Source organism: Lynx rufus, unplaced genomic scaffold, assembly GCF_022079265.1.
Source record: "Lynx rufus isolate CCGP_SWC_20201006 ecotype Redwood Valley unplaced genomic scaffold, mLynRuf1.p SCAF_3, whole genome shotgun sequence".
Lineage (NCBI taxonomy): Eukaryota > Metazoa > Chordata > Mammalia > Carnivora > Felidae > Lynx > Lynx rufus.
The window spans coordinates 125,424,605-125,439,531 of record NW_025814845.1 but is presented as its reverse complement, the minus strand read 5'-3'; the positions used below and the strand labels follow the sequence as shown (position 1 = coordinate 125,439,531).

Genomic DNA, 14,927 nt, shown 5'->3' with positions numbered 1-14,927 from the left:
TTGCTTGGCAAACTCTCCCTCTAGCCCCACAAAGGTGGGCTTCAGCCCAGTTGAGCGATTTACCCACCAAATGCCTCTATTTACTGAGCAACCACAATGTGCAAATCGCCGTCCTGAAACAGTCTGAGATTCTTAATGATGATTTATTTTGTTAGGCCACTGAAGTCTTCAAAACTGCTTAGTCCCTCTTCTGTTTTTGTTTCTGTCTACAAAATCAATTACATTCAGAGATGAAGTCACCACCCAGCATTTCGGGGTAATAAAAAGTATAAAAGTAGTCAGTCTCTCAGTACTGAAGATTATTAACTAGCTTTAAATACCAGAGAAAAACCAAAGCTCCAGGGAAAAGCAAAAACGTCTAAGGTCAGCAGCTACTGTGGATTTACATTTCACAGCTTCGAAAAGAAGTTTTGAAGTTCAGGAGGTCAGAGAGTTGCATTTTAGCTCTGCCAATCAGTATGAGATACTACCAGCCCTTTCATCACACTTCACAAATCTGGAAAATCTTTCACCACCAGCAGACCCAGGAGACATCATCAGATAAAATATCAGCACATCAGACGGTTTATAATCTCAAGATGTTGGATAGTGTTCCAAATGTACTTTTTTTTTTTTTTCCCTTTCTTCTTTCAACCAACAAGAATACTCACAGTAGACAGCCTCTGGGCATACACTTCAGCATCAAAATATGAGACATTTTATCCCTCAGTGTCCACAGATGTGCCCCTGACTCTGAAGCCTTAAGTTACTACAGCCTTGAAAATCCTAAACTGGGACATGGGTGATGAATGAAATTCCAGGGAAATGCTTTCTTCATCCATCTGGCAGCTGATGACACATTTAGTACTCTTTATTGCCTATCTGTCCCAAAGAAAATGCTGTGATTTAAGCACAGAAAATATTCCCACAGGGAAAGTTATCAGCTAGATCGAAGGGACTCTGAGGAGCTTGGGCAGAGGAAACAGGAGATCATGGGCTGAGGACAAGAGGAAGATGAGGATTAAGAAGAAAACATCAGCGGTGGTGGGATTCTAGAATTTGAAGGGGAGATAAAAGAATGGGCAGGGAGTGATCAGTAGGAAAAAAAGACTGGGAGAAGAGAAAAGGAGCAACACTGATACTGAGAGAGACTTCTGTGGCCCTCAAAAAGGAGAATGGACAGAACCTATTGAGGGAACAGGGGAAGCCTAAGAAAGAAATTTTGGGTGGCTGATAAAGAGATGAAAGCAGAGAGAATAGGTGTGGCCTCCAAAATGGCTCCCCTGAACTTCACCTCCTGATTTTCATGCCCTAATACAGACCCTTCCCATGCAGAACTGAGCTGACACGTGACTACTAAGCTCTTATGGAAATGGTGGCGTCTGACTTCCAAGAGTAGGTTATAGACACGAGGGCTTCTGCATGGCATTCTCTTTTAGATCATATGCTTTCAAGAAACCCAGCTGCCATGTTCTAAGGATACTCAAGCCAACTTATGGAGAGGTCCACATGGCAAGGAACTGAGGCATCCTGCCAACAGCCAGCACCAACCTGCCACCACATGAGTGAGTCACCTTGGAAGGAGGTCCTCCATTCCCAGCAGGGTCTTCAGGTAACTAGCTCTGGTGCACATCTTGACTACAAGCTCATCAAAGATCTTAAGCCAGAGCCACCCAGTTAAACTGTTCCTGGATTCCTGACCCACAAGAACCATGCAAGACAATAATTTTAATTTTTTTAATGTTTATTTATTTTTGAGAGAGAGAAAGAGAGAGAGAGAGACACAGAGTGTGAGTGGGGGGAAGGACAGAGAGAGAGGGAGACACAGAATCTGAAGCACCCTCTAGGCTCTGAGCTGTCAGCACAGAGCCCAACATGGGGCTCGAACCCACAAACTGTGAGATCATGACCTGAGCCAAAGTTGGACACTTACTTAACCAGTTGTGCCATCCAGGCACTCAGAGACAATAATTTTTTATCGCTATTTTAAGCTGCTAAATTTTGAGATAGCTTGTTACTAAGTTGCCTCACAGAGTACTAATGGAGTCAGACTATATAGAGAGGACAGGAAAACAGAGATGAAGGATAGAGTCAGGAAGGCAATTCATAAGAGAGAAAAGCAGAGGAGGTAATACAATCTGAAGTCTGACTTCTCACTTCTTCCCTTCTTACATACTACTGCTTGTTAAATTTTTTCTTTGTAGGTAAAAATTCCTTCATATGAACACTGAACCTGGAAATCCCAAGACTTACAATAAGAAAGAATAGCAAAACTATTCTAAGCGTTTTCCCTATATTTAATTAATGTCAACCCTGTGCTCTAGGTCCTATTAATCCTTTTCTCACAGATAAGGGTGATATGATTTACTGGAGATCATACAGCTAGTGAGTGGCCAAGCCAAGATCAAACCCAGAAACTCTAGTTTCAGAGCTCATGCTTTAACCTCTATACTATCTTATGTCCTTCTCCAAATGGAGGCATCTAAGCACAAATGAGCTCTGGGCTTCATTCTTTGATACTGTCCTTCTATGTAACTACATACTATGGGTTGCCGCATCTGCCTTAATCCTCTGGCCTGAGTGGGCAAGAGATTTGTCTTGGTTCCCTTTAGCTTAACTGGTTCAAACTGAAACACTCACAGAAAATTTTAATTATTAAGGAGGACTAAAGAAGAACAAAAGCCTAGTACAACCTGGCATGAATTGGCTTTACTAAAAAGGCCTTTGGGCTTGCCCAAGTGTCTGACTGTGGTAGGTAGCCTGGGGTCAAGATACAGCCTGATGTGTCATGAAGGCAGCTTGGTTCTGGCCTGCAGAACTACCTCCTTCCCAGGTGACCACCACCACCAGTGGTCTTGTCCTAGGAAAGCCAGTTTCCCTAAATCTATACAAAAGGAAAACCAAGTTCTGTTACCTACAGACTAGGTTTTGGGGAAATGGTCTAATAGAGACCTCCTAAGTAGCCCTAGCAACTCATTTTATGACTTTTTGGTCTAACCACGTTGTTTCTAGTCATCTGTTTAATACACTGGCCTTGCTTTCTCACTGCGTCCTTAGAGGCTAGTAATGGTGATAAGCATGGGCTCTGTTTTCAAACCGCATTTACACTACTATATTCGCAATGTGGCTTCCATGACAGGACCACCATGTAACATTATCTCATATCCAGGTACCCATGTGTTTGCTGGGCCTGGACTACACTATCTTGTTCCAGCCTATGCCAATCTTGACAATACTCAGCTCGATTTCTGGCTTTCAAAGAAAACCAATAACCCTAACCTCTTGTGAACTTTGACATTTTACTAAAGCTTCATGGTGTCAGGTAGAAGTGCTAGGTACTTCTCTATCTTTCTACCTCCCTTCATCTACCTCTCCCCCACCCCAGGACTGCCTCTCCCTTTTCCCCAACCACCCCCACCCCCATTCCTTTTCTGATATCTCAACCCATTTTTACTCAGAGCATTTATGCATATCTAAACCCAGATACTCAGTAAGAAAGCCATCCCCAGCACTAACCCCTCCTAAAAGACCTGTGCATAGCTTTTCCATAATAATCATACCAACTTCCTCCTGAGATGCCTGGGCTGCAGTCATTCAGGAGGATCCTCCAGTAATGGAGGGAAAGTCAGAGGTTAGAGACAGAGACCCTGAAAGGGTCAGAGATCCCAAGGGGCCATTGAGACCCTGAGCATGTTACTTCACATCTCTGAATCTCAGTTTCCCCATCTATAAAATGAAGATGAAACTACAGATCTGAGATTATTTTGTTTTCACATTGTAAGTTTCAGGGAACTAGCAATACCAAAAAAGGATAATCGAAGTACAACTAGTTCTCAGTTACCCTAACATCTTTCAGTTTTAGGTTTAAAAGGACCTCAATTGCTTGGTTGCCACCCTATTTCTTACACTTCCATCCTGAAAAAAAAAAAAGTCACAATTTGGAGAAAGCTTTGCTTCCTCTCTTGGCTTTGGTCCAGCCCTTCAAAGAGCATGATCTTTTATAAATGCACATGAATGGAGCAGAGATGTCTTCCTCAAAGAGTATTACAGGGAAACTGTGAATAGTTTTTTGTGGAGAGGTGGGTTGCTTCTGTACTTCTCTTTTTCAATGAGCAAACAAAAAACAGCCAGGGACACTCTGTGGTCAGAGATTAAACATCACAATATGACTCTATTTTCATTTCCGGTTCATCCAAAGTCCCCACCAAAACACTAAAATGATTCTCAGAAACTGCATAAAGATGGGGAGGTTCTAAGAGAATATCAAATTCTGCTTATCTAGACTTGACTCTGCTTAATTCCCAACTTAGCAAAACCCAGATTAAAAAAAAAAAAATCTGGCAAAAGCTTCGTCCTGGCAGATAGAGAGATAGGAGTGACAGCTCCCGCACATGCTGTCCTGGTGTGGTTTGCTTGTTTTTGTCAATTCTGATTCTCTGGAAAAAGATTATCTATCCCCAAAGCCATTAAAGCCTCTAACCAGGATAAATAGTTCCTGCCTATGAAAAACAGTCCTCCATTTTCAGACAATCCCTCTTAATTGATCTTAATAAGCCTTTGTAAATGAAGAGGAAGAAAAAAGCAGAGCACTAACACTTGGTAATTATCTGTAATTCTCCATTTGTAATGTCACTGAATAGAGAAAATAATGCAAACGTGGACAGATGCTGACTAGCGCTTACAGACATTAAAAGCAGTGTATTTCGTACAGTAAGTAACATGACTAAGCTGCAGTATTTCAAAGGCAGGTCTTCATCCCTATGACAATATCCAGTACCATAGATCGCTGGGGACAGTCATGACGGAAGGTTTCCACAAGGAATGACCCAGGCGGCAGTTTGGCATTGTGGCCTAAAAGCTGATCAGTGTGGCAGACACTCCTTTAGCTGCTAACATTTAATGTAAAATTTGGTAATTCTGTATCAGCTTTAAAGTGAGAAGAGAGGGGCGCCTGGGTGGCGCAGTCAGTTAAGCGTCCGACTTCAGCCAGGTCACGATCTCGCGGTCCGTGAGTTCGAGCCCCGCGTCGGGCTCTGGGCTGATGGCTCGGAGCCTGGAGCCTGTTTCCAATTCTGTGTCTTCCTCTCTCTCTGCCCCTCCCCTGTTCATGCTCTGTCTCTCTCTGTCCCAAAAATAAATAAACGTTGAAAAAAAAAATTTTAAATAAATAAATAAATAAATAAATAAAGTGAGAAGAGAAAGACTCCCCAGCTTCCTAGGTGGGTTTCTTGCCAACTTAAAAGAACTATAATCCTAGCATTTTAGAGGGCATTTAAAATGAAATGTCCTTATTTAACAGATAGAAAGAACACACAGGGGAGGTCTCAAAGCTGTGAGTGAAGCCCACAGGCCTCAAGTGTAGTGCGAAACAAAGTTGGTTTGGGAGGGATGGGGGTGGGATCATGAAAATGTTACATAAAAGCCAGATCTGAACAGTGGAAGGAAGGCCAGGACAGAGTCCAAAGTCCTTGACCTGAAGGCAAGGATGGTGATAAACAGGTCACACATCAAAAGCCTGGGACACAACATCCTGACCTTGTGACTTCCAAGACCTTGGGGCTGACCGATCAAGAGCCACAGGTACCGAGCATGGGCTCTCTTCTTCTGCTTCTGCTCCAGGGTAACCTCTAGACTCATTAAATGGATCTGCATTGCGGGTACTGCCCCCCTCCACAAGAAAGACTGCTATGACCATCCAGATACAAACCTTATAGGGTCAAAAACTCCCCCTCTCAACTTGTAGGAGGAATCCCCAAATGATTGGAAGCAGCCTCCACTAGAGATCACCCCACTGTACATGCCAGCTCTTCCCCGCCCAGAAAGACCCAATAATATCCAATCCCTAAGCAACCTAGGGGCTGGTTCCACCTCACAGAACATGCCTGCGCTCTCCCACTTGAGTGTGCCTCCACCTTAATAAACTGCTTTGTGCCTGCTGCTTTCCTTCTGGCTGTGTTCACTGGAGTGCAGGTCCCCAGGTAAATCTCATGGGCAATCCAAGGACGGGGACCTCCTTTCACACAAGGCAGAGGCTCCCAGCAATAACAGAAAGACCACTACTCTTGATCTTACAGATAATCTCATTTTCCATCTTGGCAGTAACCAATATTTCTCTTATCTTCTTTACCTCTTTAGGTACCAATAAGTAATCCTGAGCAGGGAGCTCTGTGCTAGGTGCTGGGGTTGCTATACCATTTCTGATACATTCAGAGAGATGAGAGCAACTTTCATGTCTCAGCAGAAAAACAACTACGTTTTTAAAATTCCACAAACCTCCACTTCAGAAGTACGAGTGATCTTGTGTGACTTTGTGTGCAAGTGTGTAGGGTGGGTGTGTACTCTGAGCATAAGTGGCACCAATGAAAAGGAACAACCTTAGGCTCACAGCTGAAGATGAGCCAAAAAGAAAGACGGGAGCAAAGGTTACCAACAGATAACAGAAACGGGGAAATGAATGAAACTCCAGGGAAGCAGAGAACCGGGTACCTGCCAGAGGCTCTGCCCAGAGCCATGGTCTGGGGGAGGACATGACAGCCTTCACTTGACTCACTGGAAGCTTGTGTGGGCTCTGCCCTAAGGCTAACAGTTACCAGCACTAGGAGCCACCTGCTTTTATTTTTGGACAAAATACGTGGAATTAGAAAAGAGGTGAAAGAACTTTGATTATTTTTACTTTAATTCTCTTGCAAGTTACCCAAATTAAAAACAGTGCACCTCCTATCTATTTGGGGGACAATAAATGGGGGGGGGGAATTGAAAATACTTAGCTGATTAGTGATTTTTAGTTTGTATCACTTTCTCAATTATTCAGTTAAGAATTCCACTGAAATCATATTATAAGCTGACCTCAGCCAGTTTAGCACCTCAGAAAATGACTGGTTCTTCTGATAAAGAGAAGGAGCTTCCACCACTTGGAGGCAGGTGACAGCTATGTACTCGCTGATCCCAAACTTACTGACAGCCTTGGTCCAATTTCTGCCAACGCACATAGGCAAGCAGGCACAAAAACAGACAAGCTGTCCTTTTCCAGAAGGAATTTCTCTTTTTGATCTCTGTGACTTACACAAGAATCACGCAGGGTCACTGTGGGTGTTCACACATTCTCAGGAAAGGACAGACAAACCTTAGTTAGCGTCAGGTGGAGAATGAGCCCTTAGAGAAGTAGGGGGCCCATGATCCTCACTGCCCTGAAGGCTCAGCAGGTTCTCACCCAGGGGTGGTGGGTGCTTACAATTCATTTTACTAATGAAAAAGATGTTTTCAACATCCTTAAAAGTAAAGAAAACCACTTAGACAATATTTGAAGTGTTTAGGCAAAACCATCTTTGGAGAATGTATTCCTAATGAAGATCTTCCCAATGTCACCAAAGCACCAAGAGAATTAAGTTCACGTACACATACATACAGGGCACTAGGTATACTTCAGTATTCTTAGAGTGCATTACCATGCAGATAATTTGATTGTTTCTACAAAAGGAAACTTTCAATCTTCAACCCAAGTTATTTACTGCTATTTTACCAGGCAAATTTTCTCTTATAAATTTAAATGATTGAAAACCACTAAGGGAAATCAATGTTGTTGAAATTTTGCAAATACGGTTTCATTTATCATTCTTCTCCCTCTCTATTAGACAAAATGTCTATTAACCAACTGCTGATCATGTTAAGTTACCATTTATATTTTTAGGACCTCACAGTCAAAACCCAAGATTTGTTTCTAACTTCTCATCAAAATGAACATATCTTTTTATGTTACTACATATGTATATAAGTACCATGCTAGTATTTCGTTCTATTTTAGACTTTTGCAAAGTCAAATTAGGTTAGCTAGCAATATTAAATTCATGATTCAAAATGAGATTGTTAGAAGAATTACAGTGTTCTCCAAGGCTTACCCATTGCAAACCATGTTGATAATAATGGGAAAACTACCATTTATTATACTTTACCACAATATATTCAACCCTAACCACAACCTTATTAGTCCCTTTCTAGTGATGGAAATACTTGAGCTCAGAAGGGTTAAGTGAGATGACCCAGATTACAAGATGAAAAACAAAGGATTCAAACCCTGATCTTCCGGGCTCCAAATCCTAAACTCTTTCCTTTTTGATTTGTTATTACACCCGAGCCCTTGAACACATTAAACTACCAAATTATGCATCTCAAAACAACAAAACCACACAAACATGCCATATATCCTATTTCATACCTTTAATCCTCTGAAACTTCCTGGGCTAGTTGGGGAAGAGCTGGAGGATTTCGTTGATTTAGGAGTAGACAGCTGGCTGCTGGGAGTTCCATTAACTGACCATAAGACAACAGAGGAGACAGAGGTCATTAAAACCCAAAACAACCCAACTGTGTGCAAAAACACTAAGCACATGCACAACATAGCTCCAGTGAAGCTTTGATTCATTTAAAGCTCCAAGCAGATGGCAAATCAGCAAAAAGCAAAAGTAATGTGTCTTATTGCATTACAAAGTATCAGACAAATAAGGAGTGAAACTAAAATTGTTTTCAGTAATAGTTCTCCAAAAGTGACATAAACAAATATATAAAACATTATGGAATTAGAGATGTGAATGAGAACTTGTCCTTACACCCTACCCGCTAGCAAGGGTAGAGAAATGAAGTGGCCAGTATATTTGTAATGCTTTACTATGGAGGTTGTTCTCTAACTTCCAATATCCACTCTCTTGGTATATACCAACCTGAATAACCAAGAAGTTCTTACAGCTCTCCAAACCAATTCCATCATAATAATCCAAACACATTTTCTAAGTATATTATTAATAGAAAGGGAAAGTTACTGGTCATTTTTAACATCTGCTTATTTGTTTGAAGGCCAAAAAAGGCTCTCTTCAACTTTATTTTTTATAAACTAGTCATTTCTAAATTCCTTCTATTTTCTTGTCTTCACAGTTTAATTTCTCCCATTATTTAGTAAATCTTGATGATTTTTTATAGAACCCCCTCCAAACTTCCATACACTTCTTATTGTTGAAATTGCTGAAAGCTCAATTTAGAGCACACCTAGGAAAAGTATGACCACTGCTATTTTCTTTTCTTTTTAAAATGTTTATTTATTTATTTTTGAGAGTGAGAGAGCATGAGCAGGGGAGGAGCAGAGGGAGAGAGAATTTAGACAGGCTCCACTCTGCCGAGCCTGACACAGGGTTCGATTCCACCACCCTGGGATCATGACCTGAGCCAAAATCAAGAGTCGGACTCTTAACCTACTGAGTCACCCACACGCCCCTAACCACTGCTGTTTAGAGGGGGAGATAAATTTGCGGATTTTATACTACAGAATGCTGGTCAAACATTTTAGCATGGCTCATGCTTATTCCTAATTGTATCAACTGGATCCATTTCTGCTGTAATTTCACAAAGTTGGTAGTAAATGTCTAGGACTGGTGTAATTATTTTTCTAAGAAGTGTGTGTAACTTCTTTTATCATTAACCTTCAAAGCTTTGCCTAAAGATAAAAACTACCATTCATCTCTATGGAAAGAAAAACAAAGTCCATCTTTTTCTTTTCTTCTTCTTCATTTTTTAAATATGAGGAAGCAAACAACTATTATTTTAAATGAAGCTAATGAGTATAAAAAGCAAAATGTAGGGGCGCCTGGGTGGCGCAGTCGGTTAAGCGTCCGACTTCAGCCAGGTCACGATCTCGCGGTCCGTGAGTTCGAGCCCCGCGTCGGGCTCTGGGCTGATGGCTCAGAGCCTGGAGCCTGTTTCCGATTCTGTGTCTCCCTCTCTCTCTCTCTGCCCCTCCCCCATTCATGCTCTGTCTCTCTCTGTCCCAAAAATAAATAAACGTTGAAAAAAAAAAAAAAAAGCAAAATGTAGAGATAAAAGTTCTAAATAGGTGACTCAAAAAAGTGAGCACCCATCCTCGAGTAGGAGCAAAAGTCCTGGATCAACAAGTTTTTGTAATGGGATGTGTTATCTGTAAACCAGGACATCTAGCTCTATGAAGTCATGCTTGTTTGCTGCATTGCTCACTTTTATTTTCACAAAAAAAATTTTTTTTAACATTTATTCATTTTTGAGAGTGAGAGAGAGCATGAGTCGGGGAGGGGCAGCGAGAGAGGCAGACATAGAATCCGAAGCAGGCTCCAGGCTCCGAGCTGTCAGCACAGGGCCCGATGTGGGGCTTGAACTCACGGACTGTGAGATCATGACCTGAGCTGAAGTCGGACGCTTAGCCGACTGAGCCACCCAGGCGCCCCTGCATTGCTCCTTTTTAAAAATTGGGTATGGATGAAAAAATTCTCTAGTCACTTTTAACTGGCCAAACTTTAATTTTTCTAATTCAAAACCCCTCATTCATAAATAACTATCAGTTATCTATAATTTCTTAATACATGTGCACCTTTAGAGTGCAAGTACAACACGAGGAACTGTGCAATTAGAAACTTTTAAGAATATTCAACAGTCCTAGTTATTTCTCAAGTTAAATTTCAATGTTGTTTGTTTTAAAAATTGTCTTTAAATAAAGGGAATAGGTGGCAGGAATTCACATAAAGTAGAGATTATTATGAGCAATGAATGAGTCAACTTGCTGTGAGCTGAGACTGAATTTTATTCCTTTTTTTCTTCATTCCATACAGCAACCTGTCAGGTCACCAATCCCTACTCAATGAGTGCTATTAGCTTCACAGATATTCAGACACCACACTGGTAACAAAGGCTACCTTGGAACAGTGACAGAAAAGGGACTAAAAGAGAAAAATCAATTCCTGCAAATGTAATCTTGACAGCAAACAATCTCCCTAAAAACACACCACCTCCTGCCTAAACATAGTTTCTTAATAAAACTCACTGCCAGGATTTTACTGGTGTCAGTAACTACATGTCTGTATCTGTGCTCCCCCCCACCCCCCAGCCAAATAATCTCATTCTAAAGACATACTAAGCCATATGTGGGTCTCTAAGTTTCCCAGAGCATTTGAAAGGTCCTAAAAAGTGTTCCCTAATGAGAAGTCCTTAACTTCGTTTATTTGCACATTTCTCCAGAGTCTTAGGGACGGTAAGTGGGACCCAAGACAGTCCCATGTTGTAGCCACGTCCCTCACACTGCTGCCACCAACTGGTAGGCAGGCAGCAAGCCAACAGCACCTTTGTCCTCCTCCTACACCTTCACTACCCCAGACTCTCTTTCCCAACATAAGGCTATTTATCATGTGCCCTTCCCCTCAACTGTAAGGTAAGAAACAAACTTGAAGCTTTTTTGTTTGTTTGTTTTGAATACTTTCTATATTGGTAGACTCTGAAAGATTTACAAGCAAGAAAACTAAAGTGAGACTTTTTAGGACTCAAATTATGGTAATATTTACTGAATTATGTTATCTGGATGAATTTCTCTGTTTATTACACACTATTTAACTATTCTGATAGAGTTTTCTTGAAGAATTCAGTCAACCAGAAGACTTCACTTCTGTCCCAACACAGAAAAAGTACAATATTAGGTCTACAAAGTTACTAGCTCTGTTTGAAACTCCAATTAGTCCCATGGAATTTTCTAAATGTTAACAAGTATACCCCAGCTAAAGAGGTCTATAAAAGTGAGTTGTACTTATGGGTACTTGGCTTTTAATAACATAAAACTGTCAGGTTTCTGTAACTGCAGTATGTGCTGAACATAGTTTTTTTTTGTTTTGTTTTGTTTTTTAATATTTATTTTTGAGAGAGAGAGAGTGAGTGAGCATGAGCAGGGGAGGGACAGAGAGAGAGGGAGAGACAGAATCGGAAGCAGGCTCCAGGCTCTGAGCTGTCAGCACAGGGCCTGACGCAGGGCTTGAACCCACAAGTTTTGAGATCATGACCTGAGCCAAAGTTGGACACCTAAATGACTGAGCCACCCAGGTGCCCTGTGCTGAACATACTTTTAAGTTTAATCTCTCATAAAGAAGCTGTTTGCCCTCTAAAACCTAATTTAAACATCTTACAACTTTTACTTATGAGTTTAAGATCTACTCTACTATCCCAAATGCACATATGGACTTAAACATTGAGGGTATTGCCATGTTAAGATTTTTTGAGTCAACTTGTAAGCATTCCAAATCCAAGTTAAAAAGATTTGAATAAATCTTTCTTTATACAAATATGATTATGAAACATGTTTTTAGTTTAGTATGTACTAGATTCATTATAATGTCTGATTCCTGAATCACTCTCCTCACTTCTATTTATTTTACTGTTATGATAAACCTCTGTAAACCTATGGCTAAAACAAAAGCTAAGAACCTGACAAAAATCTACATTTGACTCTATGGTAAGCTCAGGTAATTGTATTTATGCAAATTTCATGTTATATTAGCTTTCTTTGTATCTGAGATACTTTACAGAAAGCATAATATGATTTGAAATAAGGTCCACGGTAGAGAAATGCTTTCAGTTAAAAATATTCATATTGTCAATATTTTTAGAAGAGTCTTGGGCCTATTAGCTGTAGGGTGGGGAGGAAGGTAAGACTAGAAGGGGAAGGAGAACAGAAGAATTTAATTGCTTTTATGGCCATTTTCATATTACTTTTTCAATAACAGAGTATTTTCCAAAATTAACTAGAAGGTAGGCCCTTGGAGGTGGTGTGCTTCTTCACCGCTTTGTCCTACAAGTACATACAGAGGCATCTGGCAATCTGACAACGACCGGTTTTCTAATAAACACAGGAGGCTGAGGCATCCTAAGCACCGTGAAGCATTCCACAGTGCACACAGGTACACTGGTACGAGCCAGATACGTTCATGGAAATGGAGCAAAAGGAAACAGAAATGTGGCAAAAAACAAAAACGAAAAAAACCCAGCAGAGCGACAAAGCCATACTAATCATGGCTCACCTGGGGATCTGGCTGCAGAGTAGGCACTGGAGTGATGGCCACCCCTCTTAACTGTACACATTCAGTGAATACAAGGAGGAGGAGACAGTAAGGAGAGCAGTTATTCAGCAGGTCTGAACACATATACAAAAAAAGGGTAAAACAACCTGACCTAAGTCAAGTGGGATGGGTGCTGAAGGGGAACCAGTGAAAAGCATAATGTTCAAAAAACTCAGTCTTTTATAAAGAGCCTGATGCTTGAGGTAGTTTTTATTGATACTACTTTCATAATGTTCTAGATTTCCCATACGTAAAATCAGGGTTTTTCACAATCCCTTCTTTAATAGTAAATGATATTACAAAATTATTTATAATTACTATAGACAAATCTTATAGAATATATCAAGATATTGATAGATGTTTTTAGCTTTTAAAAAAGTACACCAAAGCATTCAAAATTAGGACAAATCTACAGGTTTAGAACCTGAAAGAAAATTAATTACAGGTAAATCTGACTCTTAAATAAGTACTAACTCCAATAATAATCTTTGCTACTATTTAATTGCTTAAAGAAGGAAACACCTGTGAAACTCTTCAAGTAAATCCATTTCTGTGTTAGATGTGTCTATATATGTTTTAAACCAGTAAGAGAAGAAAATATTCACAATCAGATAGCACAAAGTTAAAAAATAATATGCAATGGGCACAATGCGAAGAAGCACTTCTAAGTAAATACCAGGAGAAGATTCTAGATAATGACTGTTCTTAAGAAAATATGTCAGGACAAAACAAACAAGTGTCTTGGCACATTTATGACAACTCTGAGAAACAGACTTAAACGTTTGATTCTAAAAGTCACGTCACCTATATGTTGTTTTGGAACCAAGCTGCATACAAACATGGGAAAAACTAGGAGTTCATAATAATCAAAGAATACTGAAAGGAGAATGATTAACCACCTGAGGCTGGTGATTTGCTGCGTCGGGAGGGCCCAGGGCTTTTAGATCCAGAATACTTAACAGCTGAGGAGCGAGAATAAGATGACTTCAAGACACGGCATTCTAGAAAGGAAGGAAAGTGCATTAATTAAGTCTGGTTGAGATACTAACCAAGGGAAGATCACACGTGAACATAAGTCTACTGCTTAGAACCATTCCTGGATCGTTTTCCTATTATTGTTAAACAACGTTAATATACAGAGCAACTGTCCCAAAAGTACACCTGAGGTTATCCTTAGTGAAGCACACATCTTGTAGACCACACCTCATCATTGCAGTGGAGTTCTTAATGAACATAGAAATCCCAATGTCCTAACTTGATCACATGGATAGAACCTAATCCAAACATGTGCAACTTCTTTTTTTCGTCAGTAGCATTGAGAGCAAAAGGCTACAATCTTATTATTCTCTCCCAACTCTGATAATCTTATTTTTAAAGGGTATGGAACTCCTTACCATCTTGCTTTTTCCACTTTCCCTAAGTATGGAGCATCAAAAATGAGGAAACTAGCTAATTTAAACAATAACTTTGGTTTTTCCATAAATTACCCAATAAAATAGCATTTAGAGTACCAGAACTAATTACAGCTAAAATAATCACTACTAATTTGAATAACTAACAACATGGGTTTTGGAGTCATGCAGATTTTGAATGACTCACGGATTCGATTTTGCTAACTGGGGGACATAGGTTAGGTTCTAAGCTTCAGGTTTTTCCCCTATGAGATTGGAATAAGAATAAAATCTGCTTCCTAAATTTGTTATAAAGATTAGATTAGATAACATATTGTCTGTAATTTATGTTAAAATACTTCAATTTATGCAGTAAGATTAAAATGTGGGTTGGTTTTAAATCTATACCTCAGGGGCAATAAATTAACATGTGAAGTACACTAATCAGGAAAATACACACCAGGGGAGGCTAGTTAGCATGTGAAAGACCCTAATCAAAACCTTACTCTGAAGGAGGCTGTGGCAACCTCAGTTTAGTTAATTAGCATTATGGATGTTAAAAAGTACTCCACTGTTGAAAGGAGTGGTGTGTGTGTTAGTCAGAATCACCTTAAAGGCACTGCCACTCTTTTATAAGCACAAATGCACATGTAGAGAACCAATAACT

The 14,927-nt window shown here is 40.2% G+C and overlaps 1 protein-coding gene across 2 annotated transcripts in view; it reads right to left on the bottom strand.

Moving 5' to 3' along the window:
- DCLK2 (doublecortin like kinase 2) overlaps positions 1 to 14,927 on the bottom strand; it is a 153,084-nt gene that overhangs the window by 43,000 nt on the left and 95,157 nt on the right. The window contains exons 4-6 of one of the 2 annotated variants that reach the window (XM_047092192.1): positions 13,769 to 13,870; positions 12,831 to 12,881; positions 8,192 to 8,286 (exon numbers count right to left, since the gene is read on the bottom strand). In XM_047092192.1, the coding sequence (XP_046948148.1) occupies positions 8,192 to 8,286; positions 12,831 to 12,881; positions 13,769 to 13,870 (248 nt within the window). The remainder of the gene's footprint in view (positions 1 to 8,191; positions 8,287 to 12,830; positions 12,882 to 13,768; positions 13,871 to 14,927) is intronic. The other variant, XM_047092191.1, reaches the window with a different exon arrangement.